Below are 26,713 nucleotides of genomic sequence, written 5' to 3'. Positions count from 1 at the left end.
GAGCTACAAAGGCACAGGAAATTTGGTCAGAATTGATTGCAAGATGAATGCAGTATATTATCAAACAGGACACCTCATTTTCCACTTCTTGATTAGAGACTGAACACTGCTGATTTGCATTCTCAATTCCTTGGATATCTTTGTATATCCCTTTCCTGTTTTATACAGTTCAACTACCTTTTTCCCACAGATCCTTTGACAATTCTTTTTTTTCTCCCATGACTCAGAATCCAGAAACATCAGTACAGCACTGGATGAAAGATGCAAGGGTGTGTCAGGAGTCCAGAAACTCATCGACCTTTTATACACACACACTAATTACAAGCAAACAGATCATAGGTGAGGATGGTTACCTTTAATAGCCATTCAAACCCTTTGTGTCAACTTGTGTGCATGTTACCAGGCCAAAATCACCAGGGTATGTAAACTTTTGATCAGGGTCATTTGGGTAGTTTCTGTTGTCATTACGATTTAAAAAGAGTAAACACAGTTGATTGATAATAAACGGCTTCAGCCAAACACTAACCATGAGTGAAAGAAAGGTTTTTGTGTTATCATTCATATTCTCTGAAAAATGACCAAGAAATCATAAATTCTGCCAGGGTATGTAAACTTATGAACACAACTGTATATACAGTACAACAAGTGTAATTGTCCTTTGTAGTGTATTTTTGATGTGTTTTGTGACATTGTTTTGAATCGCATAACAGTTAACTACAGCTATGAGATCACGTTAATCATTCTAGTAAAAATCGTGATTGTGCTCAACTTTTAACATGAGTGCAATTTAACCTGTGCGCAAATGATCAAGCTTACATTTTGGAACCTATGTTACACTGCAGTAATCTGAAGGAGATTTGCTGCACACGTGTAAATACATCAGCACTAAAATGTTAGGGAAAGCTAGATTTCAACATGGCAGTACCCATTACTAGAGGGAGGTTGGGAATGAAATCAATACTATGCTAATAAATGTATTTAGTGTTTAATGGTGCTTTACATTTTTGTGTGCTTATCGAATAGAATGTAAAAAAACATGACTTCTATCTCTTGTGGTTTTCAGAATATTAACTATTTAAACAATATAGCCTTTAATTGACTTCTTTTAAAGTAATCCAAAAAACAAACAATTGTACTTGACATTTTTGCATGGCAGACTCTAATGGTTTGCTATGGGGGCCAACATTAAAATACTACTATTGAAATTGCATACTCATATTTGATAATTGAATTAAAATGTAATGTTTAAAGGGACAGTCAAGTCCAAAAAGGACAAAAATTCAGAAAGGGCATGTAATTTTAAACAACTTTCCAATTTACTTTTATCTCCAATTTTGCTTTGTTCTCTTGGTATTATTAGCTGAAAGCTAAACCTAGGAAGGTTCATATGATAATTTCTAAGCTCTTGAAGTCTGCCTCTTGTCACATGCTTTTTTATTTGCTTTTCACAACAGGGGAGAGCTAGTTCATGTAAGCCAAATAGATAACATTGTGATCACGCCTGTGGCTTGTGGCAGACACTGCACTAATTGGATAAAATGAAAGTCAATAGATAATAAATAAAATGTCATGTGATCAGGGGGCTGTCAGAAGATGCTTAGATACAAGTTAATCACAGAGGTAACAAGTATATTAACATAACAGTGTTGGTTATGCAAAACTGGTGAATAAGTAATAAAGGGATTATCTATCTTTTTAAGCAACAACAATTCTGGTGTTGACTGTCCCTTTAAGTACTTAGTGAATTTCAATTAAAAAATACAATGGAATCAAGTTGGACCCCAACTTATCAATAATGTATTATTTTTAGTGACAAACAACAGAAGTAGTGATAACATACCTAATGAGTGGACACATTTAAATTTAGATTTCAAAGAAGGAACGAATCACCACAATGAGGGCCAAACATGAGTTGTAACCTTTAAGGTCTATCATAACATATTAGTTTACGCAAATCAATATACACTCAATAAATATTTATTTATAGATTGATTTTTTTTTTACACAATATTTTGTGAAAGTCAGCAGGATTTTTTGTAGATTTAGACAATAATTGCTGTGATTGTCAAGGTTTGCATTACACATACACACTTAAGCCAAATAAAATTAAAAGTAACTATAAATGAACACCCCCTTGAACACCCCAAGTGGTGACAAAAAAGATAGTGAAGATGTGTGAATTACAGTGCATCATATATATGTTTGGTACGGTGACTCAATGCACTCGGAGAAGATTTATCATGTTACATTGGGCTTTACCCACAGACGCTTGGATAATGTCAGATTTACCCGGGTAGTGCTAGGATTACCCAATTTACTACTTTACCCGCAACATATATATATATATATATATATATATATATATATATATATATACATACATATATATATATATATATATATGTTGCAAAAAAAGAGCACACTCCCACTCAAGCAGCGTCCACCAGGGTACAAGCAAATAAGTACAAAATTCAAAACAAGCATGCACTCACTGGATTTGTAAAATAGGGTGCTTTTATTAGCACATAAAAAAAACAGTTAACATTTTGGGGATCAATCACCCTTTGTTGTATAAGTGGTCCTATGTTAAAGCAGCAGCATGAAATGAAAACATGGTAGCATAAATTTGTAATTAATAATAATGTGCCATTATACTATTCAGGCAATCTAATAATACCCTTTCAATATAGTATTACATCATAAAAACCCAAAAAGTTACAACTGTTTAAATTAATATTCATCTGAATGGTATATGCATGTTTGTGTACAATGTATCCCTAAGGATAGCTTGATCAATGACTGTTAAGGACAACTCCCTCTGCTCTAAAGAGTCATTTAAAGCACTTAAAAACAAAGGGATTTCTGAGTCCTGCTTAATCTAGACACACATATATGCTCTTATATATAGATTATATTCAGATTGCATGCAAAAACACACATTAAAGCTAATGTTTAATCAATCATTTAGTAGGGAAAAACTGGAAAAGTGATACTAATATATATAATAGTGTTTATATCCTGTTTGAAGGTAACAAGAATTTACAATGTGTGCTCCAGCTGATACACCTGGTTACATACAACAGCCATTATGAAAAAGAAATAACATTTCCACATAATTTTTAGGTGATAAAAAAAAATCTATGTGAATAACTAGACACCCACTATTGCATTGGCAAGTGACTTGGCAAAGCAATAAAAAGCTGACCTTCAGATAATCACAGCTAACATGCTTTGCGTCTCTTGATCTCAAACTTAGAAATATTTCAAAGAACCAACCACTTCTGTGAGTATGTAATTGGGAGTTAAGACATGTTGAAATGAATCGTGTAACTGTTCTTTTGTATCAAAAGGAGAGAAAAAATACACAATCTCCTTCACAGCATCATAAAAAAAAAAAACTTAGGAAATGGGGTGCAGCCATAGTTTTTATGATTTGTTCAATGATATGTGAAAGCTTTAAAGTTCAGCAAGAAAAATTACTATTCATCTGGAACAAAGAAATATATATGTGTGTAACACATATGTATTTATTAGGATAGATATTACTGTAAATCACATTTAGTTTCATAAGGCATGTGTGGTATAATTGATTCAACATCACAGGAAAAGACACAGGTCTTTCTTTGTCATGACCTTTACTCAAATAACAGTGAAAATGGCTATGCACAAATTACATTATGTCAAAGTAATTGAAGAACTTTACAAAGCATTATAAAACTGTAGTCTATTTCTATTGTTAGCTAACATTGACTAGACCTGCTTTTAAGAATCAGATAGAGATTGACTTTAAAGCAAGGGTTCTAAGCAACATGCATGGTCCAGTTTTTATCAAATTGTGAATAGGGTACATTTACTGAGAAGACAATACAGTCAGTGGGCATTTTGTCATCCAAAGCACCAAATGTAGATGATATTTACAAATAAAAAAGCCACCTGTATTCATGAATGTCTGGTTACTTATTGATAAATTTGAAGTCACAAATAATATTTGAAACCAAATGTCCACTTCAGCCAAAAACACTGCATTTATCTCACACTACTATTTTACATAGTAATACTCATGATACTACCTGTTGTGTCTAACTGCTTGCACATTTTGGTATTCTATATATTTTTTGCACATAGTTAACTTTCTCTTGCCAGGGTGACCACCTTAAATAAACAATCATCCAATATTCCTTCAAACCCACTAAACGTAATGCATGAGAGAGCACTCACTGGTCTTTTATATGCAAGCTTTTATGTGTGTGTGTATAGATACTTTGATGTTTGATTGGTGGAATTTCGTAGAGAGAGATTGTTTCTTTCTCATAGAAAACTGCATATTGGGTTTATGAGTATAAATTGAGTATAAATTGAAGTTTTATGTCAGGATACCTTTGCGGCCCAAGGGGATAATCTTTTATAATCTATACACTTTATTTCACGCTGCACTTTTTACACTTTGGCTTCAGCCTATCTGGTTGTTTCTCTCTTTAGTACTATCCTATCAGGGGGTTTGTTTCTCCTGTCTTTTCACAACTCGTGCACTGATTGGATCAATGATTAGAGGAGGGTTCTATTCACCTTTAAATCTTTGCAACTTTTGCATTGTTGTTTGTCAGAGGAAGGGACTGTTTTGTGTCCCGAAACGTCACAATAAAATTATTTATTTACACGGATGGCTAAAGTCCAGTGAGTGCTTATTCATCATTGCATCTTTATATATATAAACATATATACTGTGTATATATATATATATATATATATATATATATATATATATATAAACAGGGCCGCCATCAGGGGGTGACAGGGGTGACTCCTGTCAGGGGCCCAATGGGCCAGGGGGGCCCCATTAGGCAAGAACTAAAAAAAAAAATTTTTTTTTTTTTTTTTTTTTTTTTAAATTTTGGCAGCCACCAGTTGGTACTACAGCAGAGTGCTAATTGAGCATGGGAAATGTTATTAAAAGGAGTAAAGTATTAGCATTTGAGAGGATTTCTGAGTGTGCACTAAACCACTATGCACAGTGTGAGACAGACTTGGCACTTTGTTTGTAGAGTGTGTGCCTGAGTCAGACAGCAGATCACTTTCATTTGCACAGGAGGTAGGACTTACTTAGCAAATGTTTTTTATTTCTTTGTGCAATTTCGTATTGTAACTTCAGTGTGGTAGTAGTTGTATGGTGGGGCCAGGGGTCCATAAAAACACATTTTTTTTAGCAGCAGTGTATTTATGATTATTTGACAATGCTGTAGAAATTCTATATTTAAAACCATGCAGAAATGTTTCCTCCTCAATACACAAATGGTAGGTGCCCTTTTGTTACATACCAACAAGCCTAAATCCTGCATTTAACCAGATCTAATGGTATGAGTACCACAGCTTATGGTTCCACCAAGATCATATAGAGTACAGTATTTTCAAAATCCATAAGTACAGCTGACAGATGGGAACATTTGTACACTATATTTGAAGTGGTGCTCTTGGTTGGGGAAAAAACAAACATATTTCAACCTTTTAAAAGTACTTTTCTTCATCTAGCCATCTACCCAGATCATTAATGTACAGTTTTGAATTTACAGAATTATTTTTGTTTACACGTTTACAAATATGATTCTTTAAAAAGTGATCTCTTAATTTCTGCATTTTTGTATCATGCATGTCACACAATGTTGATTTAGGGGATGCAAGGTGCATACATGTTTCCTCCTGCGAGTGTTTCTTTGGGTGTCTGTGTTTATGTCTTTATGCTTTGGATTTTGTCTCTATGAGTGTGTATGTATTTTTTTTCTGTGGGTCTCTCTGTGAGTGTGGGTGTGTATGTCTTTGTGCATTTTCTGTGGATGTCTGTGAGGGTGTATGCATATGTCTTTGAGCTTTTTCTATGGGTGTCTCTGCGAGGGTGTGTGTATGTTTGCCTTTGTGCATTTTCTCTGGATGCCTCTGTGAGGGTGGGTGTATATGTCTGTTTTCTGTGGATGTCTCTGTGAGGGTGTGTGTATGTATGTATGTCTGTGTTTTCTGTGGATGTCTCTGTGAGGGTGTGTGTTTTATGTGGGTGTCTCTGTGAGGGTGTGTGTATGTCTTTTTATGTTTTCTGTGGATGTCTCAGTGAGGGTGTGTGTATGTATGTCTTTCTGTGTTTTATGTGGTTGTCTCTCTGTGTGTGTATGTCTTTGTGTGTATGTCTTTGTGCGTTTTCTGAGGCTGTCTCTGTCAGTGTTTCCTTGGGTGTATGTGCAAGTTTGAGTTTGTGTGTGTGTGTGTGTTTTGTCTGTTCCTTTTTAGGACATTTTGACCTTACTACTGATTATTCACATCTTTCTACAGACTTTGAGACCTTTACGGAAGTCACCAATCCACCATTTAACCTTTAAATTATTATTTAGGCAGTTCAGGACCCTTCCTTTCAGCCACTGCATGCTGTTGTCATCATTTAGTTGGCATCTTCCTTTACAAAAAGATAATCAGAACTCCATATTTTGTTTTCTAAATCTCCTTTTTTTTTTTTACAAAACTGTAGTCTACCTGATTACTTGTCAGGTCAATGTAATCAAGTGCTGAGTGTCTGTGTCTGAGTGCGTTTGTGTGTTCCTTTACGTGTCTGCTAGAGTGTCTATCTATATGTGAATCCTTATGTGTGAGTGTGTGTGTTTCAGTGTATGAGTATGTTTGTATGTTTGTATGTTACTACCTTTACAACATTTCTAAGTTTAAATAGACACTTTAGAAAAAAGTGCATAAAAATTTTAGTCACTTGGTCAAAAATTGTACATGTCAAAGGGGGGGGTGGGGGGGCCCTGATCAATGGTTAAGTCAGGGCCCCCAAAATTTCTAGTGGTGGCCCTGTATATAAATATGTATATATACAGTATATATACTGTATTTACTGTATGTATGTATATATACAGTATATATATATATATATATATATATATATATATATACTGTATATATATATATATATATATATATATATATATATATATATATATATATATATATATATATATATATATATATATATACTATATTTATATATATAGTGCTGGAAAAAATTTGGTCACTTTTTGAATTTTTTATGTTTTGCAAATTTGCAGGCTTATAGGAAATGTTATTTTGCACCAAATGCAAATGTTTATATGCCAATTTAAATAAAATGTCATGCTGAATTCAATACAAAAAAACAGTATGCAAATATATGCAGTACAAAAAAGTTATGCTTACTTTAGTCTAAAAAAGAAACACAAGTGTGATTCAGTTAAGAAGCGGATGCTAAGTGCAAACCCTACTGGCCAATCACAGTCCTTGTTCTGGAGACCAGTCAAATGGCAGTAACTGCAATACATCTTGTTAGAAATTGAGGAAAGTCAGTTTTGCTGTTTGTTCTGTAGAAAAAATACTTTTAGCAGTGTAAGTTATTATTATTATTATTTATTTTTAAAATGTCAACAGATTCCGCAGCGCTGTCCATGTGTACAAAGATAAAAAGTACAGTACAATACAATATACCGGACAAAATTAAAAAAACTAAAACAGGGGGGGAAATGGGGGCACTGTTCCCATGGGAACTTACAATCTAGATGGTTAGGAGGTTGAGAAACAAGAGGTGGGGACTACAAAGGTGATAATGATGTTAGTGTGGAGTTAGAAGACGACAACTATTAGGAAAGTGGAATTCATTTGTTATTGATTTGGTGAAGCGTAATTGTAGATTGTGTGAATATTGTTAGTATTTCTTTAAATTTAAAGGGACATAAAACAAGTTGGGATAGAGGCAAAATATAATAATATGTACTTTAATTAATTTACCTGCAAATTTATACTGCAGTGCCTCACCACTAACCCTTTCTTTTTAGTTTCTGATTTGTAAAGCTCTAACTCCCACCACACATTTCCTTCTATGGCTGTATATATGTTTATTGTTATTTTGGTAGATTGCAAAAGTAAAGAGGGATTATATGCTGGAGCATGCCTAGAAGCTGTGAACTCAGTTGAAATACACTGCCTGTGTCTAAACACTGATAAGAGGGGTGGAGTTGGCTGCTCCAGGCAGCTTAGCTATGTAATTCCTTTTGCTTATTTTTGAAAATTATTTTTAAAAGCAATTTTTAAACAAATCTTTTATGCAAACTATTTTTAATTAATTAGCCCTTTTAGGATATGCACAGATTTCAACCTGTTTTATGTCCCTTTAACATGTAGATAATAAGTACAGCAATGGCACCAAAGAAAAGAGTTGATTGGTCACCCACCAAAAAGACCAAGATTGTTTTATTATGATCTTTGTTATGCTGAAATTGCAAGGCAAGTAGGTGAGTCAGTGACAACATCTGGTGTACGAAAGTGCTGTTTACGTTATCAGGAAACAAACCAGGAAAAGGCCAAAAAAGTGCACAAAAGCAACTAATGACAGAAGAATAAAAAGACTATGTCTGAGGGAAAGAAAAATGTAATCTGAGGCTATCAGATCTGAACTGTGATCAACTGTTTGTGTAAGTTCAAGAACGGTAAGAAGCAGACTATCAGATATGTGACTAAGAGGTAGGATTCAGAAAAAAAAGCTATATCTGAATCTACAGCAGCACAAGAAATGACTACAATGGGCAAAAGAACACACTGGATGGAAAGATGATCAGTGGAAGCAAGTTATTTGGAGTGACGAAAGTAAGATATCCTTATTTGATAGTGATGGACGTAAATACGTGAGATATAGAGTATGAGAAGAGATACATTCTGACTGTCAGGGCCATTTTTAACACAGGGCAAAACGCCCAGTCTCTGTTGAGGGGCCCAAGAGTCCTGAAGAAAATAATAATTTTTGGTTCATACCAGACTGCTGATGTGACATGGGGAACACACACAGTCAGTCCTAATACTGTCACAGTCAAAAGTTCTCTGCTTATATTTATTTGTGAAAAAACTGTTCTAGACCATGCCGGTGTCATGTGACATGCCAAGCTATTGCCATGTGCTGTTTTAGATGTGCACTGTGTGCAGCACTGAATGCTAAGCACTAACTTGGCATCCAGCCATTCCCACTGCATCAGAAAAGGTCCTACTGGGGTTGCCACTGTTACCAGGTAACTGCTCTGGTGGTGAGAATTGTTTCTGAGTAGGGCTGACTGTAGGCACATGCAGCAGAAAGCTGGAGCGGCAGGCACATGAGGATTTGAGTATCTGTGTAGCTGCACACACTGCTCTCTTCAGTAGTGAGGCTTTGTGACTTGTCTCCCACTGTATCCATGCAGCCTTGGGCAGACAGCATCCAGTCTGCTGGTCCCCTTAGCCCTGCTCTTTCTGCTGTGGCCCTAATATCAACTAACTGAAGTTTTTTAGGGGAACAGTGCTTTGTAGAAAGGTGTTAGTGGGAAGAATAAGTGAGGGCACACATGCCCCCATGCAGCATTGTCTAGTGCAGGGTGAGAGGGAACTTGTTCCTAGCAAAGAAGTGACATGTGCTGCTATGGCTGATGTATAGTGTCATGCTAATACTTCAAACATTAATGTAAGGTTTATTTTTATAGTTTTTGTTTTCTCTCTGTCTCCGATTTTACAGCTTCCCATATTAGTTCTGCTGTTACAGTCAGTAAACTTATATTTGTCTGCACCTCCATGCTTCCTCCTCAGTCTTTACCTTGCTTTGCTCCTGTTGGCTGCCCTAAATCTCTTTAACCAGCTAACCTCACACCAGAATCACATCAAAAGAATATTAAATGAATCCACAGTGGAGGAATTTATATATGTATTTACTTATTAGTACTGTTTAGGTCCAGTTTCACATATTGCAATTTATTTAATTTTTTATGTTTAAATGATTAGCCCAACAGTGGATGATCCACTGCTGGGCTAATAATTTAAAAAAATATATAAAATAAATTGATTTAGTTGTTTTTTGGGATGTTGGGGTGGAGAGCGAAATTGCATGGGGTGGGGTGGAGGGGGCAAGCAATTTTTTTGCCCAGGGTCCAGTCAATATTAAAGATGGCCCTGCTGACTGTATGGAGGCAAATGTAAAGCAACTAACAAGAGTTAGCAAATTGTGTTGTTCTTATTGATAACCCTAGCGCTCCTGGAGTTTCAAAGCTCCTGGAACTCACTTCATCATTTGGTCCCTCACAGTGGACTAATTCACTCACTTACCAAGATGGCCATTCAATTTACCTAATCTTCCACCACCACTGCTCCATTTCTCAGTTTACTTACTACCCATTCCCGCTCTCTGACCAACATTTATTAAAATACTGCATCACTACATTTCAAAACTAAAATTGACTCCATCTAACATGAATTTACCTACAACAACAACAACAATATTCACTCCCATAAAATCACTGCAAACTTTTAAAATGAGCATCCCCAAAAAGTCAGCACATTCACTGATGCTATAGAGGAAGAGAATTTTGCTCTTCTTTCATCTTCCCATCTTGCTACCTGTCCCCTTGACTCTGTTCCCTCACAACTGCTACCTTCCTTTTCTCATACTCTAACACCCATTCTCACACATATATTCAATCTCTCCCTTAAATCTGGTACATTTCCACCATCCCATAAACATACTGTAATTACACATATTCCTACAAAACTGTCACTTGATCAAGCATCCCCTTGCCTCTAAACTTCATGTGCAGATTATTTATAAGCGCTTATCACACTTTGGGGTAAATTTATCAAAGCTTGAATACACAGTAATGCCACATCAGTAAGCACAAAATCGATACGCCAAAGTTAACAATGCATCAACATAGTAAAATGTAGGTCAATTCGCTGTAACATACGATGCGCGATATTAGTTTGATGAAAATTTATACTCAAATTATTTGAGCATACTACTGGTAATCCGCATTTACATGCGACTTTATTCAACCAAATTAAAATTTATGAAACATTCAACTTGTACGCTGGCTCTAGCAATAACCAGCCACTTTGCCCATTTATGGACACATGATGAAATAGCGGTCCACTTGTAAACTAGCCCTAAATATTACATTAAAGAACTGTTCTTATTCATGAACAAGAAAGAAATGTTGTAAGAAAAATGACGTAAATAGTAAAAACTGTATGAACATGCAAGTCATGTAATGGACATGTGATCTGCATCATACACAATTCTGGGTAGATTATTTTAAAAATAGTGAAATCCACTACATCAATGCTTCATATTTATCAATAGTACACTGCTCTTCGCGTCATACTTGAAACAAGTAAGTTTGATAGTTTTTGTTGATAAAGGACGTCAAATGGAGATTCGAGTCAGCAATGTATAGCAAACATATTTAACACAGCGAATGCAGTCAGGTTGACGCATTGATAAATTGACCCCTTTCTCTCAACTAACCAACTACTGAACCCTTTGAAATCTGTCTTTCTCCCTAACACTCTCCCTAAGATACCATCACCAAGGCAAATGCCATCTTACTACCAAGTCTAAAGGTCACTACTCAATACTAATCCTTTTTAGACCTCTCAGCAGCCTTTGTAACTGCTGATCCAGACCCTTCAATCCTTGGATATTTGTGACACAGCTCTACTGTGGCTCGACACAGCTCTACTGTGGCTCTCTTCCTACTTTTCTAACCGTACCTCCATTGTATCTTTTTCTGACTCTTCTACTTCCCCTTTACCCCTCTCTGTTGAGGTACCTGAAGGCTCAGTTCTTTTCTAAGTTTCACATCATATATGGGTCTTAGTATCATCTTCATGCCGATGACACCCAAATCTATCTTAATGCTCCTGACATTTCCTCTTCCTTGCTGACTCGTGTCACCAGCTGCCAAGCTAATATCTCCTTCTAGATGACTTCTCATTACCTAAAGCTGAACCTCTCTAAAACTGAACTCCTATTTATTTTCTCCCTCTAAAAATCTCCCTATTTCCCCAATCTTATTTACTGTGGACCACTATGTCATCACCTCTGCCCCTCAGGCCCGCTGCCTTGGGGTTACACTTGAACTTTCTTTTGCTCCCCACATTAAGTCCTTATCTAACTCCTGCTGCTTCCACCTTAGAAATACATGTAAAATGTGTCACTTCCTCACTCAAGACACAACTAAGATTGTCAACCACTCCCTTGTTAATTTCCCATCTTGGCTACTACAATTCTGTCTTCTCTGGTCTCCCAAGCTACTGACCTTCCCTCTGCAATCCATTATGAATGCCTTTGCTAGGCTCATATTTCTTAAAGGGACATAAAACAGGTTAAGACAGAGACAAAATATAATAATATGTACTTTAATTACTTTACCTGCAAATTTATACTGCAGTGCCTCACCATTAACCCTTTCTTTTAAGCTCTAACTCCCCCCACACAATTCCTTTATGACTGTAGCTATATCCAATGTTGTTTTGGTAAAATACCCAAATGAATAGGGATTATCTGCTGGAGCATACCTAGAAGCTGTGAATTCAGTTGAAATACAATTCCTGTGTCTAAACACTGATAAGAGGGGTGGAGCACAGTGCCCAGACAGCATGGCTAAGTAATTATTTTTGCTAATTTTTGAAAATTATTTTAAAATACTTCCCAACAATTTTTAAACATTTATTTTATGCAAACTATTTTTACTGAATTAACCCTTTTAGGATATGCACAAATCTCAACCTGTTTTATGGCACTTTAAGCATCACTCCACATCTGCTGGACCTCTTTGCCAACACCTCCACTGGCTTCCCTTTCAAGAATTTCAGGATTTTTGTTCCCCCATGAAATACACGTTTTGCGGAATCAGTTTGTTACAATTTGTAAAGTGATTTAACAATACAAATTTTGACTCTTCCTTTTTAAATTATTATTGTTTGTGAACATTATGGTAATGCATGCATATGCTTCACATAAATGTGGGTAGCACCCCTTTGCCAGGTAGACTTCTTAATGTGGAACGTGTTTAGACAATCCCAGCAGCGGCTTCATAGTACTGGAAAAAAATCTAAGAGAATCTTGCAAGCCTAAATACCTTTCAATAATCAGTCCCACAGAAAGAAAAAAATATGTTCAAATGGGAATCAGCTAAAGACAAAAATATGTTAAATTTAATTAGCTTTAACTTAACTTCTTTTTAACAGAAAAATATATTTGACATCTTTAATTGCTATTCTTTAATATACATAACAAAAAAAATCTATTACCCTTTATGAACATCCTTTTTTATTTTATATATATATATATATATATATATATATATATATATTGACAAGAAAGATGTGTAACTATATATATAACTGTTTCTTATTTGCATTCTAGGCCATGAAAACTGAATATATTTTAACTATAAATAAATGAAATCTTGACTTCATAGCCTTCCCCAAACGAATGGCTTAGTCAGGGTATGTTCTTCATTGAATTAATGCCACATAGTGACTATAATACGTCAATATTATGTAGATTTTCTCAAAAGAATGCATAGATTACTGACACAAGGGTGTCAGGAAATTTTTAGAGGCAAAGAGCTACCTCTGCTTGACAATGACACAACATACAATGTAGAAGTGAAATTATCTTTATCATGAATGCTTTAAAATACAAAAATGTTGATAACGATGTGCAGAAAAAAGTGCACCCATATAATTGGAAGATAATATTATATTTGGTTCATACAGACAAATGTGATAATAAAAAAATGTAAGATTCTTAATGTTATCTATTATGGCACAGATGTATTACGTTCTTAATATAGCCATTATTTCTTAAATTTACTTAAATGTTTGCCTATTTTCTAATGTTCTATATTGATGTCTTTTTCACACAGATGTGCAGTATATAAAAAGAAGAGACATTGTTCTCAAGAGGGAGCTGGGTGAAGGAGCATTTGGAAAGGTGTTTTTGGCTGAGTGCTATAATCTTAGTCCAACAAAAGATAAGATGCTTGTTGCTGTCAAGGTAAATCGAACACTATTACTTTATTTTGTTTTGTGATATGGGAATGGCTTCTTATTTTAGTAGCCTTAAAGGGAAAGAGGGTAAAGCTAACAGGTTACTAACATTTCAAATGATTAACCAGTCTCTCCACCACTTAGGTTATTCACAAATGATTCACTAAAATCCATTCATCTTTCAATACTTTAGTGAATTAGCTTTATAGAATAACTGAGGAACTGGAGAGAATATACAAATTTCCTAGTGAATATTGCACACTGTGGTCATAACTATGATGTAAAACTAGCATAGTGCATATAGTAACTTATACACTTACGTATCTGCTTTATTCATTTTTTAAGTTTCCATATATTATGTGTTGGTGTGGCCCATGATCTTGCTTTTGTGATCATATTAACAGATTAATGTATTAAAATAATAAAACACATCTAAGCTCAAGAAGACAAGATCGCTGTAAAAGGAAAGGAAAGAGAATACATGTTATATGGTTTAATTGTGTATTAAGTTTTTGTTTAGCCCTAGGCACTGGCTAATCATATTGCTAACAACAGGAGGCCAGGGACACACTGAGGGTCACTTGGCAACACGGGTTCAATGATGTTTGTAATACAATGATATAATACATTTTGAGATCCTAGAAGTGAGATGACATTAGCAGGACCAGTCAACACAGTAGATTTGCATAATCAACAAATGCAAGATAACAAGACAATGCAATAGCACTTAGTCTGAACTTCAAATGAGTAGTAGATCTTTTTTTCTGACAATTTTAAAAGTTATGTGTCTTTCCACTCCCCCTGTACCATGTGACAGCCATCAGCCAATTACAAATGCATACACGTACCATGTGACAGGTATCAGCCATTCACAAAGGCATACACACTTATTCTTGCACATGCTCAGTAGGAGCTGGAGACTCAAAATGTTTAAATATAAAAAGAATGTGCACATTTAGTTAATAGAAGTAAATTGGAAAGTTGTTTAAAATGGCTTGCTCTATCTGAATAATTAAAGTTTAATTTTGATTGAGTGTCCCTTTAAGCTATAGATCTAACCCTCAAAATGATGTGTGAACAAATAACCCTTGCAATTGTAGCATTCAACACTTCCAATCTCCAATGGCTATGCAAATATTTACAATTTATTTGTAGGTTAAATGTGTAAAATGTACAATAGTTTAACAATATAATGAAGGTAGGACATGATCATATCTTTTTTTTTTTTGTTTTAAATATGAACTGAACACATATGAGAATAACAGCTCACAGAATGGCTATGTGAAAAGCAAATGTGGCATGCAAAAATGGGAAAAAATAGTTTTCAAAAAGTAAAAGGTTTTGAGAAAAAAAAGAGAAAACTTAAACAAAAAGTATTTTCTGAGGGACTGGAATGCTCTTGGTGAGGAGTCATAATACAAAAGTATTTTGTTTAGTCTGTTTTATGTCTCTGTATTATTTGTTTACATAAATCAATGTCTTTGTGTACTTCCACTTATGTACCCATTGCTATGTAATTTTCTGGCACTTCTTCAAATAAAGTATAGTCATAATAATAATAATAATAATAATAATAATAATAATAATAATTTAAAAACATCTTAATTTGGTGCATAAACCAATGTAAAAAGTCGTTCAGCAAAGATGGAATCTTGGTCATAATGTATAAACAATAAAATCAACATAAGTGCCAATATGTGATATAGAATTTAACAATAGGCCTTAAAAAATGTTCAAAGTTTTATTTTTATTAAAATCATGGGTGGTCTTTTAAAATATAAAGGGTCAAATATGAAAAAATATTAATACTAAATAAAAATAACAAGCATGAATGAACATGAAAGAAAGGAACAGCACATAGGCCTATATAAATTACTTTAAAATAATGAACTAGTTGTGTGAACTCCCTTAATTTCAATTTATTAACGGCTAGATTTGGAGTTTTGTCGGTAACGACCCGAAAAACTAACGCCGGCTTTTTTCTGGCCGCACCATAAAAATAACTCTGGTATTGAGAGTCCACAAAAAGGCTGCGTTAGGCTCCAAAAAAGGAGCGTAGAGCATTTTTAACGCAGCTTCAACTCTCGATACCAGAGTTGCTTACGGACACGGCCAGCCTCAAAAACGTGCTCGTGCACGATTCCCCCATAGGAAACAATGGGGCTGTTTGAGCTGAAAAAAAACCCAACACCTGCTCTTAACGCAGCCCCATTGTTTGCTATGGGGAAACACTTCCTACGTCTGCACCTAACACTCTAACATGTACCCCGAGTCTAAACACCCCTAACCTTACACTTATTAACCCCTAATCTGCCGCCCCCACTATCGCTTACACCTGCATTTTATTTTTAACCTCTAATCTGCCGCTCCGTAAACCGCCGCTACTTACATTATCCCTATGTACCCCTAATCTGCTGCCCCTAACACCGCCGACCCCTATATTATATTTATTAACCCCTAATCTGCCCCCCACAACGTCGCCTCCACCTGCCTACACTTATTAACCCCTAATCTGCCGAGAGGACCTGAGCGCTACTATAATAAAGTTATTAACCCCTAATCCGCCTCACTAACCCTATAATAAATAGTATTAACCCCTAATCTGCCCTCCCTAACATCGCCGACACCTAACTTCAATTATTAACCCCTAATCTGCCGACTGGAGCTCACCGCTACTCTAATAAATGTATTAACCCCTAAAGCTAAGTCTAACCCTAACACTAACACCCCCCTAAATTAAATATAATTTACATCTAACAAAATTAATTAACTCTTATTAAATAAATTATTCCTATTTAAAGATAAATACTTACCTGTAAAATAAATCCTAATATAGCTACAATATAAATTATAATTATATCGCATTTAAAAGTCAGTAGTTAAGAGTTTTATGGGCAAATGCCATAGCATAAAACTCTTAACTAAACTGCTAAAAAGTACACTAACACCCATAACTACCTATCAACCCCTAAACCGAGGCCCCCCCACATCGTAAACACTAAAATAAAATGTTTAACCCCTAATCTGCCGAACCGGACATCGCCGACACTATAAAAAATATATTAACCCCTAAACCGCCGCACTCCCACATCGCAAACACTAGTTAAATTTTATTAACCCCTAATCTGCCGTATCTAACATCGCCGCCACTTACCTACATTTATTAACCCCTAATCTGCCGCCCCCAACGTCGCTGAAACTATATTAAATGTATTAACCCCTAAATCTAAGTCTAACCCTAACCCTAACCCCCCTTAACTTAAATATAATTTAAATAAATCTAAATAAAATAACTACAATTAACTAAATTATTCCTATTTTAAACTAAATACTTACCTATAAAATAAACCCTAAGATAGCTACAATATAACTAATAGTTACATTGTAGCTAGCTTAGGATTTATTTTTATTTTACAGGCAACTTTGTATTTATTTTAACTAGGTAGAATAGTTATTAAATAGTTATTAACTATTTAATAGCTACCTAGTTAAAATAAAGTCAAATTTACCTGTAAAATAAAAACTAACCTAAGTTACAATTACACCTAACACTACACTACAATTAAATAAATTCCCTAAACTAAATACAATTAAATACAATAAAATACAATTATCTAAAGTACGGAAAAACCCCCCACTAAATTACAGAAAATAATAAACTAATTACACGTTTTTTTAAACTAATTACACCTAATCTAATCCACCTAATAAAATAAAAAAGCCCCCCAAAATTAAAAAGCCCTAGCCTATACTAAATTACAAATAGCCCTTAAAAGGGCCTTTTGTGGGGCATTGCCCCAAAGTAATCAGCTTTTTTACCTGTAAAAAAGTACAATACCCCCCAACATTAAAACCTACCACCCACACGCCCAACCCTACTAAAACTCACCCAATACTCCCTTAATAAAACCTAACACTAACCCCTTGAAGATCACCCTACCTTGAGAAGTCTTCATCCAACCGGGACGAAGTCCTCAACGAAGCCGGGTGAAGTGGTCCTCCAGACGGGCAGAAGTCTTCATCCAAGCCGGGAAGAAGAGGTCCTCCAGATGGGCAGAAGTCTTAATCCAGGCGGCATCTTCTATCTTCATCCATCCGGCACGGAGCGGCTCCATCTTCAACACATCCGATGCAGAGCATCCTCTTCAAACGATGTCCAACTGAAGAATGAAGGTTCCTTTAAATGACGTCATCCAAGATGGCGTCCCTTCAATTCCGATTGGCTGATAGAATTCTATCAGCCAATCGGAATTAAGGTAGAAAAAATCCTATTGGCATAGGATTGAGCTCACATTCTATTGGCTGATCCAATCAGCCAATAGGATTGAAGTTCAATCCTATTGGCTGATTCAATCAGCCAATAGGATTGAGCTGGCATTCTATTGGCTGATTGGATCAGCCAATAGAATGTGAGCTCAATCCTATGCCAATAGGATTTTTTCTACCTTAATTCTGATTGGCTGATAGAATTCTAATTCTAATTATTTTATTATTTTCTGTAATTTAGTGTTTTTTTTTTCGTATTTTAGATCGTATTTAATTGTATTTAATTGTAGTTAATTTAGGAAATTATTTTAATTATAGTGTAGTGTTAGATGTAATTGTTACTTAGGTTAGGTTTTATTTTACAGGTAAATCTGTCTTTATTTTAACTAGGTAGCTATTAAATAGTTAATGACTATTTAATAGCTATTGTACCTAGTTAAAATAAATACAAAGATGCCTGTAAAATAAAAATAAATCCTAAGCTAGCTGAAATGTAACTATTAGTTATATTTTAGCTATCTTAGGGTTTATTTTATAGGTAAGTATTTAGTTTTAAATAGGAAAACTTTAGTTTTTTTGTAGTAATTTTATTTAGATTTATTTAAATTATATTTTAGTTAGGTGGTGTTAGGGGTAGGGTTAGACTTAGGTTTAGGGTTTAAAAACTTTATTATAGTGGTGGCGACATTGTGGGCGGCAGATTAGGGGTTAATAAATGTAGTTAGGTTGTGGTGGCGTTGGGGGCGACAGAGTAGGGGTTAATAAATATAATGTAGGGTTCGGCGATGTTGGGGGCGGCAGATTAGGGGTTATAAGTATAATGTAGGTGGTGGCGGTGTCCGGAGCGGAAGATTAGGGGTTAATAATAAAATGCAGGTATCAGTGATGTCGGGGGCAGCAGATTAGGGGTTAGTAAGTGTAAGATTAGGGGTGTTTAGACTTTTGGTTCATGTTAGGGTGTTAGGTGTAGACATAACTTTTATTTCCTCATAGGAATTAATAGGGCTGCGTTAAGAGCTTTACGCTGCTTTTTTGCAGGTGTTAGGGTTTTATTCAGCCGGCTCTCCCCCATTGATTCCTATGGGGAAATCGTGCACAAGCACGTTCAGCCAGCTCACCGCTACCGTAAGCAGGGCTGGTATTGAGGTGAGATGTGGAGCTAAATTTTGCTCTCTGCTCACGCCGGGTTTGTAAAAACCCATAATACCAGCGTTGTCTGTAGGTGAGCGGTGAGGGAAAACTGCTCGTTAGTACCGCACACCATTACCGACAAAACTCGTAATCTAGGCATTTGTTTTCAATCTGAAAACTATCTTTACATTTATACATGAGGCAAATAATATTTTAAATAACATTTTTATATATTTAAAACTATTCTCCTTCAATATATATACCGGGATATTGCAATTCCAATAGTATGGCCTGATCCAAATACATTTTAAAATAAATGTTATTAGTAATACCACAAAGAAGATCAAATTTAGAATCTGCTATAAATTCACACCTTGATGTCCACTTCAAGAGCACCAAATTCTAAACAGACTGACAACTACCCTAAAGATAGCCTGAAGCAAATTACTAATACATAAAACACAATAGGTTGACTCTGCAGTTGGCAATAGGCATCCACTGCTGTGTCATCTTTTAAACATGTATGAGTCCTACAGGGAGCAGGTAGACTTTGAAATGTTGTCCTATTGTTGGTTAAAAGAACATTTCAGAGTTATTTGTGAAAAAAACAAATCCCTTTTAATGTCAGAAACAGACTTTTTAACTACTCAGTTGCACTTTCATAGCTTGGGGTACATTAAAGCTTCACATTATTTTTAACACGTGCACTGCTGAGGTATGTCGTAGCACTGTGTGTGGATATTTTTAGTCTTTGCTTTTTTTTACATTTAAATATGAATTATATTGCTTATTCTGGGGAGTTACCCACACAAATAATATGATTTAGGAAAAGCATAAGAGAATGGCAAAAAGTTGTTATACATAATTATTATTTGATTCATTTTCTGTAGATTCTTTTTACCATCCCAAAGCTCCACATTTTAAAATATGTTTTCCAAAAAAAATTGTAATTGAAAACTATTTTAATACCTCCTGCTATTACTATTGGTATACAATAAATAGGAAACATATGTAACTATTAAAATAGTATATTACATACATGTTACAATTACACAATTTTTATTTCACAAATGTGTGCCCATACCTATATCCATACTCATTTAATTTATTAGTAATAGCAGTAATAGTGGCAACAGTAATAATGATAATAATTATTATAATATTATGCAGACACAAAAAAAAACAAAAAAACTAACAAAAAATCCTACATATCCTATATAAAAATATAAAAAATAACCTATTTTAAGACATAATACCAAATTCACTCATTTATTTTACATTTAAATTCATATTTATATTTTCTGAGAGAAACAAGAAACTATGAGTTTTGCCACAGCAAAGCACAATGAGACTAGCGGGTAGATTTAACAAGCAGCCGATGCTGCATTCTACCCCCGAAATTTCTGGCTCGCCAGAGTCATAAGTTAAGAAGCAGCGGGATGATTGACACCCCCTGCTAGTGGGCGATTGGCCGTGAATGTGCAAGGGGGAGCATTGCACAAGCATTTCACAAGAAATGCTTGTGCAATGTTAAATGCTGACAACGTATACTGTCGGCATTTAGCAATGTCGGGCGGACATGATTCGCTACAGCAAATCATGTCCGCCCGGCATTTAATAAATCTACCCTTAAGGGTTGCTGTTAAATAATAGTTATTGCTGTGATGATAACTTAAGAGCTATAAATATTTCTTATATAAATTGAGGTGCATTTCATTTTCTAAATGAGTGGCCTTATTATATAGTAATAGTGTAATAGTGATAAATGTTTTTTCTAAACCCCAAACCCACAAAATAGGACCAAAACTGTAAGTTATTTGTGGATTATGACTTTCTGGTACCTACCACGTCTTAGGAGGTACAATCCCATTTTTTTTTTAAACAAGACATAATTTTTCATTCTTTAGATCCCTTAGAACAAAGGAAACATGATCACGCCATCATGTCACAGACTCAAGAAACATGAATTGTAACAATATGTTAAAAATAAGAAAAAAAAAAGTTAGCAAAATGTATTTTTACTTTTATTTGATTAGATGAGCTAATTTTGAGCCAGATTACAAGTGGAGTGCTATATTTAGTGCTAGGAGCATAAACGCGATAGCGAGATTGCGTTGTCCTTTACGCTCAAATCTATATTACAAGTGGAGTGCTGTTTAAATTACCACAAATTTGTAATATGCGCTCGTTTTACAAGTTGAAAGTAAATGCGACCATGTGAACGCAATCGCATTTAACACTCAAACTTTCAGGTTGCATAAAGAGTTTGTCTGGATGAAATGTTTGCACCAAACTACACTACAAACCACTAAACTGCCACCCCATCATCGTAAACTGCCTCTTTACACTATGAACCCCTATTGGCGCTTAGTTGCATTTATGCTTTCACAAATATAATCTTAAATCTTTTGTACCTAAGGCTTACAAAGTAAAAAATAGAAATCAGAGTTATGATCATTTTTATAGTTTTCTAGAATATACATGTTATGTCTCGCTAATGGGTCTCAAACACTGACAAAGAAGCAGTGTATCTAGCTGCATCGTGTCCCCTAACAACTAATTTATTTCTAGTGCAATTGGTGCATTGTGTCTGCCAATCTCACTTCCAAAGCTATACCAGGGTCTGGGTCTAGCAACTAGCCAATTTGGGACAGGAGAATCTGCTTGCACCAATTGCTTCTTTCCAAACAGACCACAAGTAAAACAAGACATATTATAGACAGTAATAAACCACCTAAAAGCCAATCAAAATCAAGATCATAAGCATCCAGTTTATCACACTAGTGACCCCGCACTACTGGTACCAGAGTTTCATCAGCACTGATAAAATGGAGACTGACACAAGAATGCAGTGTAATAATAGCAGTTTATTATGGACTTATTGCAATCATATAACTCACTATTCAGCTTACAAGCAAGATAATAATTAAACTATGAATGTTTACTTGTCTTCAGATTTCAGATAAGGCATTAATATCTCCGTACAAGGGTAGACAGCAGAATAGCAATGATCAGGTATAACATCATCACGCTGCAGAGGGGACAGGTGTTCTTTCTCTGATGTCGCCAGAACAATGTACCCCTCGATCTAGACTGCTTTCCCCCCACTTAGAAAATCTAACAGTTAGAGTTTGTGTAACAGGCATTTCCAATATTATGTCAATCATATTTCATAGTAATGTGTTAGTTAACAGAAGCTGTTTTTCAAAATAAATTGTACCAAAGAGCAAGATTCTTACAGGAAAGATCTTGCAAACAGTGCATCCATTGGAATGAGATCCCCCCCCCCACCACCACCACTTTTCTAGATAAGACGCTGCTCACTGGGAAGTCAGCAGAGGAAAACAATGAAAGCAGAAATACATGTGAAACAGTTTAACCTAATTCTTAAAGGCATTTCCTTAAAGGGATATATGTGCTAATTATGTGTATATACTGAATATATGTATACACACTGTGTATCTATGCTTTGTGAGGAATTGCCAATTGTTTCTCCCTTACAATTCATAAAATATATCAAATACAAATATTAATTGTCTCTCCCTTACAATTCATAAAATATATAAAATGCAAATATATAAAATACAAACCTGACATAAAAAAATCCAAATGTATATCTCCTAAATAGCAGATGAGAACTGCTTTTCTACTTATTAATATTAGGTTGTCAAACTTTTGACTCTGTTTAAGTCTCAACAGTTTTCCCATCATGCCCTGTATATTCATAGAAAGTAGATAGCATGTGTACTGCTTTTCTACTTATTAATATTAGGTTTTCAAACTTTTGACACTTTTTAAGTCCCCACAGTTTTCCCATAATGTCCTTTATATTCACAGAATGTAGAACATTTAACTGTACATTGTATTGTGTGCATCTTTAAGATAGATAACTAATTATGAGCTAATAAGGGCTTGATAACTGCCAGATCACTTGGACTGTTTCAGGTATCAGATATTTATAGAAAAAATAATCAGCAAACATTAAGCTGTTCATTTTATGACCATGAGAGAAATAATTTCCTTCATTTAGAGTATTATAACCTTGTGAGTCATTTCTTCAGACAGGCTAATTACAATATTTAGAAGGAAGGGCAGATCATTTCTAATTAGCACTTAACACCACCCCTAATTACTGGCTTAGACTTATGCTCTCTAAATCATGTTTCATGACAGAATTCCATTTAGCCACTTTTCAATATAATTATTGTTAATATAAAGGTTAAATGTAATAGGACTTCAGACTAAGTATAATTTTACTTTAGGAACAGAGATGGCTACTATAAGTTGTGCAAAGAGATTTCCTTTTGTACATCACACAGATGACTGTTGTGGGTGTGGTTATGACCACCTGTGAGTTTAATTGCTAAATTCTGCTGTGAAGTAGCCAAGCTGACAATATTACAAGAAATTATCCATCCGTGTTAAAGTTGACTCCTGGGCAGTAGAGGGAGCTTGGCATTTGGAGAGCAGTTCTCAAATCAGTTGGCCATTATTCAAAGTGGAAAAAGATTATCCAAGCATATGCTTTCATGGGAAGCCTATATAACAATTATAATGTATGTGTGTTTACACACTAATATGGTTGGAATGTACATTTATTTAAGCAAATTATTTGCAAGAATCCTTTTACACTAATAAGCTAAGATAGAGCTTGGGTTTTGAAGAGATGTTAAAGGGACACTGTGCTAACTAGTGTGCATATTACAAGTTGAAAGTAAAAGGTTGCACTAGAAGAATTATCATGACTTGAAAAATAGCATAAACTGTAAGGGTTAAAAAAAAACTATTCTCAAAATACCTCCAAAACATATGTAAATAAAATATTACACTCATATATATACTATGTATTACAAAAATAACAGTGCAATATTAATACAAATTATTTATAATGGTTAAAGGATTATGGTATATGACACAATGTTTGACTGGAAAGAGCTCCAATGTATGTATGTATGTTTATTATCCTAATAGCATTTAAGCAACTAAATCTCCAGTATCAATTGTGCATATCCGTGTAGTTTAAATAGCTGCTTAAGCAGCTTTAACTTAAAGAGACAATCTACACCAGAATATTTATTGTTTAAAAAGATAGATTAGCTCTTTATTATCCATTTCCCAGTTTTGCATAACCAGCACAGTTATATTAATATATGTTTTACCTCTGTGATTACCTTGTATCTAAGCCTCTACAGACTGCCCCTTAATCTCAGTGCTTCTGACAGACATGCAGTTTAGCCAATCAGTGCAGACTACTAAGTAACTCCACAGGAGTGAGTACAATGTTATATATGGCACACGTGAACTAGCACAGTCTAACTGTGAAAAACTTTCAAAATGCTCTGAGCTAAGAGGCGGTTTTCAACGGTTTAGAAATCAGTTTGAGCTTACCTAGGTTTAGCTTTTTTAAAAATACCACCATGGGAACAAAGTAAATTGGAAAGCTGTTTATAATTGCATGCCCTATCTGAATTATAAAAGTTTAATTTTGACTAGACTGTCCCTTTAACTTTTTTCATGACATATATTTTAACGTGCCTAATTATTGCTCATTCACATGTAAAAAAAATAAAAATTTGTTTAATTTTCCTTAAATTTTTGTATTTCATTAAAACCGTTTCCCTCATATACCCTAGCATTGATTGTAGATATAAATACGTGGAAAATGTGGTATGAAGAATTAACGAAAATAATTGCACAATGCATAAAATGATTTAAGCAAATTCCAGAAAACTATGGTATGTTTTTTTATCACTAAATTTAAGACATGAAATGTTTAATGCGATTTAACAAGCAATTATTGAAATATAGTTTACAAACATATATATTTTAGTCACATTTCTATTTGAATCCTTCTACCTATGATATTTTACCCTTAGGATAATCTTTACCCCTATAAAACATTATAACATTTAAACAAACCATGATGTATAGCAGTACTATATACAATGCTGTTTAAAATTACAATTCATGGGGGCGGAGCAAGCCAGGCACCTGAGCGGTCACACACTGAGAGAGCTCCGCTCTCACAATATATAAAATTGATAGCAAAACCGCTCAGGGTTGCCTCATATATTACTAAATCTTGACTTTTGGCCGAGGGATCAGTGCTGTAGGGACTTACATAAGAGGATTAGAGCTACTTATCTTTTAATCGCCACAACTCACTAAAGACTCTGCTGTGAAGCGGCCATTTTCCGGGCCATGTGGGACTCAGAGTGAATGCCGAATTGAGCACAGCCGGCTACTATTCACATGAAGGCATAGTGAAGGATTTAACACCCTCTCCACATGACCCTTGAGGGCTATTATAGCTAATTAGCTGATCGGAGAGCCACAAAGATACTCTGCTACAAAACAAGCTGAACTCCCGCGTAATTGAGACACGGAACCTGACCCTTGACTGGGGAAAACTCTGCGCAGCTCGGATTCTCGACATCTAGACATCCTCAATGTCTCCTTTACCCATAATGGAGAATCAGGCCCTCAGTGCTATTTTGGCATTAATTAGCAGACTCGACTCTCATAACCACATGCTAACCCAAGAAATAAGGTCTGTCTGCAATGCTACATATGGATTACCGGAAGACGCCTCAGAGATCCCTGAAGACAGCCTCACCACCCCTGATACTGTGAGTTTTGCATATGCACAAGGGAAAGACACATCTAATGAAGGTAATACCCAAGAAGCATCGGCGATGCTCACTACACCGCTGAGCAAACTGCCAAGACCTGGGGTCCTAAAACCTCCCAATCTTTCAATGAGGGAGCCAACACTGATAATAAGCCCAGTTAGGGAGCTGCGGTGCCTCCGGTTATTAACTAGCTGTAATGTGACCGGCACTCTGATACCCCGACTTAACTTATCCTTGCCTGTTAAATCCCCTGGATCCTGGCTCTGGCACCGGCGACTTCAAGGTCTATTCCCCTCACCCAAAACGGAAGGTGTTTGCCTGAGAGCGATCTGCACCATTTCCACCCGATCTCTTCCTGATTGCTACATTAAGCTTGGCATTGGGTAAGACTCTTTATCCCACAAAGGAGACCCACCTTTGGGACTTTGACCTTACACCCACCACCCAGAGGACGGCTGTGAGGTCTGATACTCAATTCATTAATGTATATACCCCTAATGAACAGTTGAGTAACATGTTGCAAATATGCGCTTCTTAATGTACAGCTCTTTTTTTTTCTCTTCTACTTATGTCTGTTCAACATGTTTTTTCTGATATTTTATTGAGCTCACTGATAAGAGTTTTTTTTGGTATTATTCTGCTTTCTAGACCATCCTATGCATCTGGGATTGAGCCCTTAGAGAACTCCATACTTTGTTCCTTACACTTCCCAGAATGCTATCATAATTCATAAGACATTCTATGAACTGTTTAAATATGTTTATACCACTTCACCGCAGATTTGACCCATTGTGACCACTCCTCTGTCTTATATCCTGTCTGTGATATTC

General features: G+C 35.3%; 1 protein-coding gene across 6 annotated transcripts in view; it reads left to right on the top strand.

The window, feature by feature from the left end:
* NTRK3 (neurotrophic receptor tyrosine kinase 3) overlaps positions 1-26,713 on the top strand; it is an 809,743-nt gene that overhangs the window by 667,258 nt on the left and 115,772 nt on the right. For all 6 annotated transcript variants that reach the window (XM_053717653.1, XM_053717652.1, XM_053717649.1 and 3 more), the window contains one exon: positions 13,731-13,861. In XM_053717653.1, the coding sequence (XP_053573628.1) occupies positions 13,731-13,861 (131 nt within the window). The remainder of the gene's footprint in view (positions 1-13,730; positions 13,862-26,713) is intronic.

This window comes from Bombina bombina, chromosome 6, assembly GCF_027579735.1.
Source record: "Bombina bombina isolate aBomBom1 chromosome 6, aBomBom1.pri, whole genome shotgun sequence".
Lineage (NCBI taxonomy): Eukaryota > Metazoa > Chordata > Amphibia > Anura > Bombinatoridae > Bombina > Bombina bombina.
The sequence above is the reverse complement of the archived record's forward strand: the minus strand, read 5'-3'. Positions and strand labels throughout refer to the sequence as shown.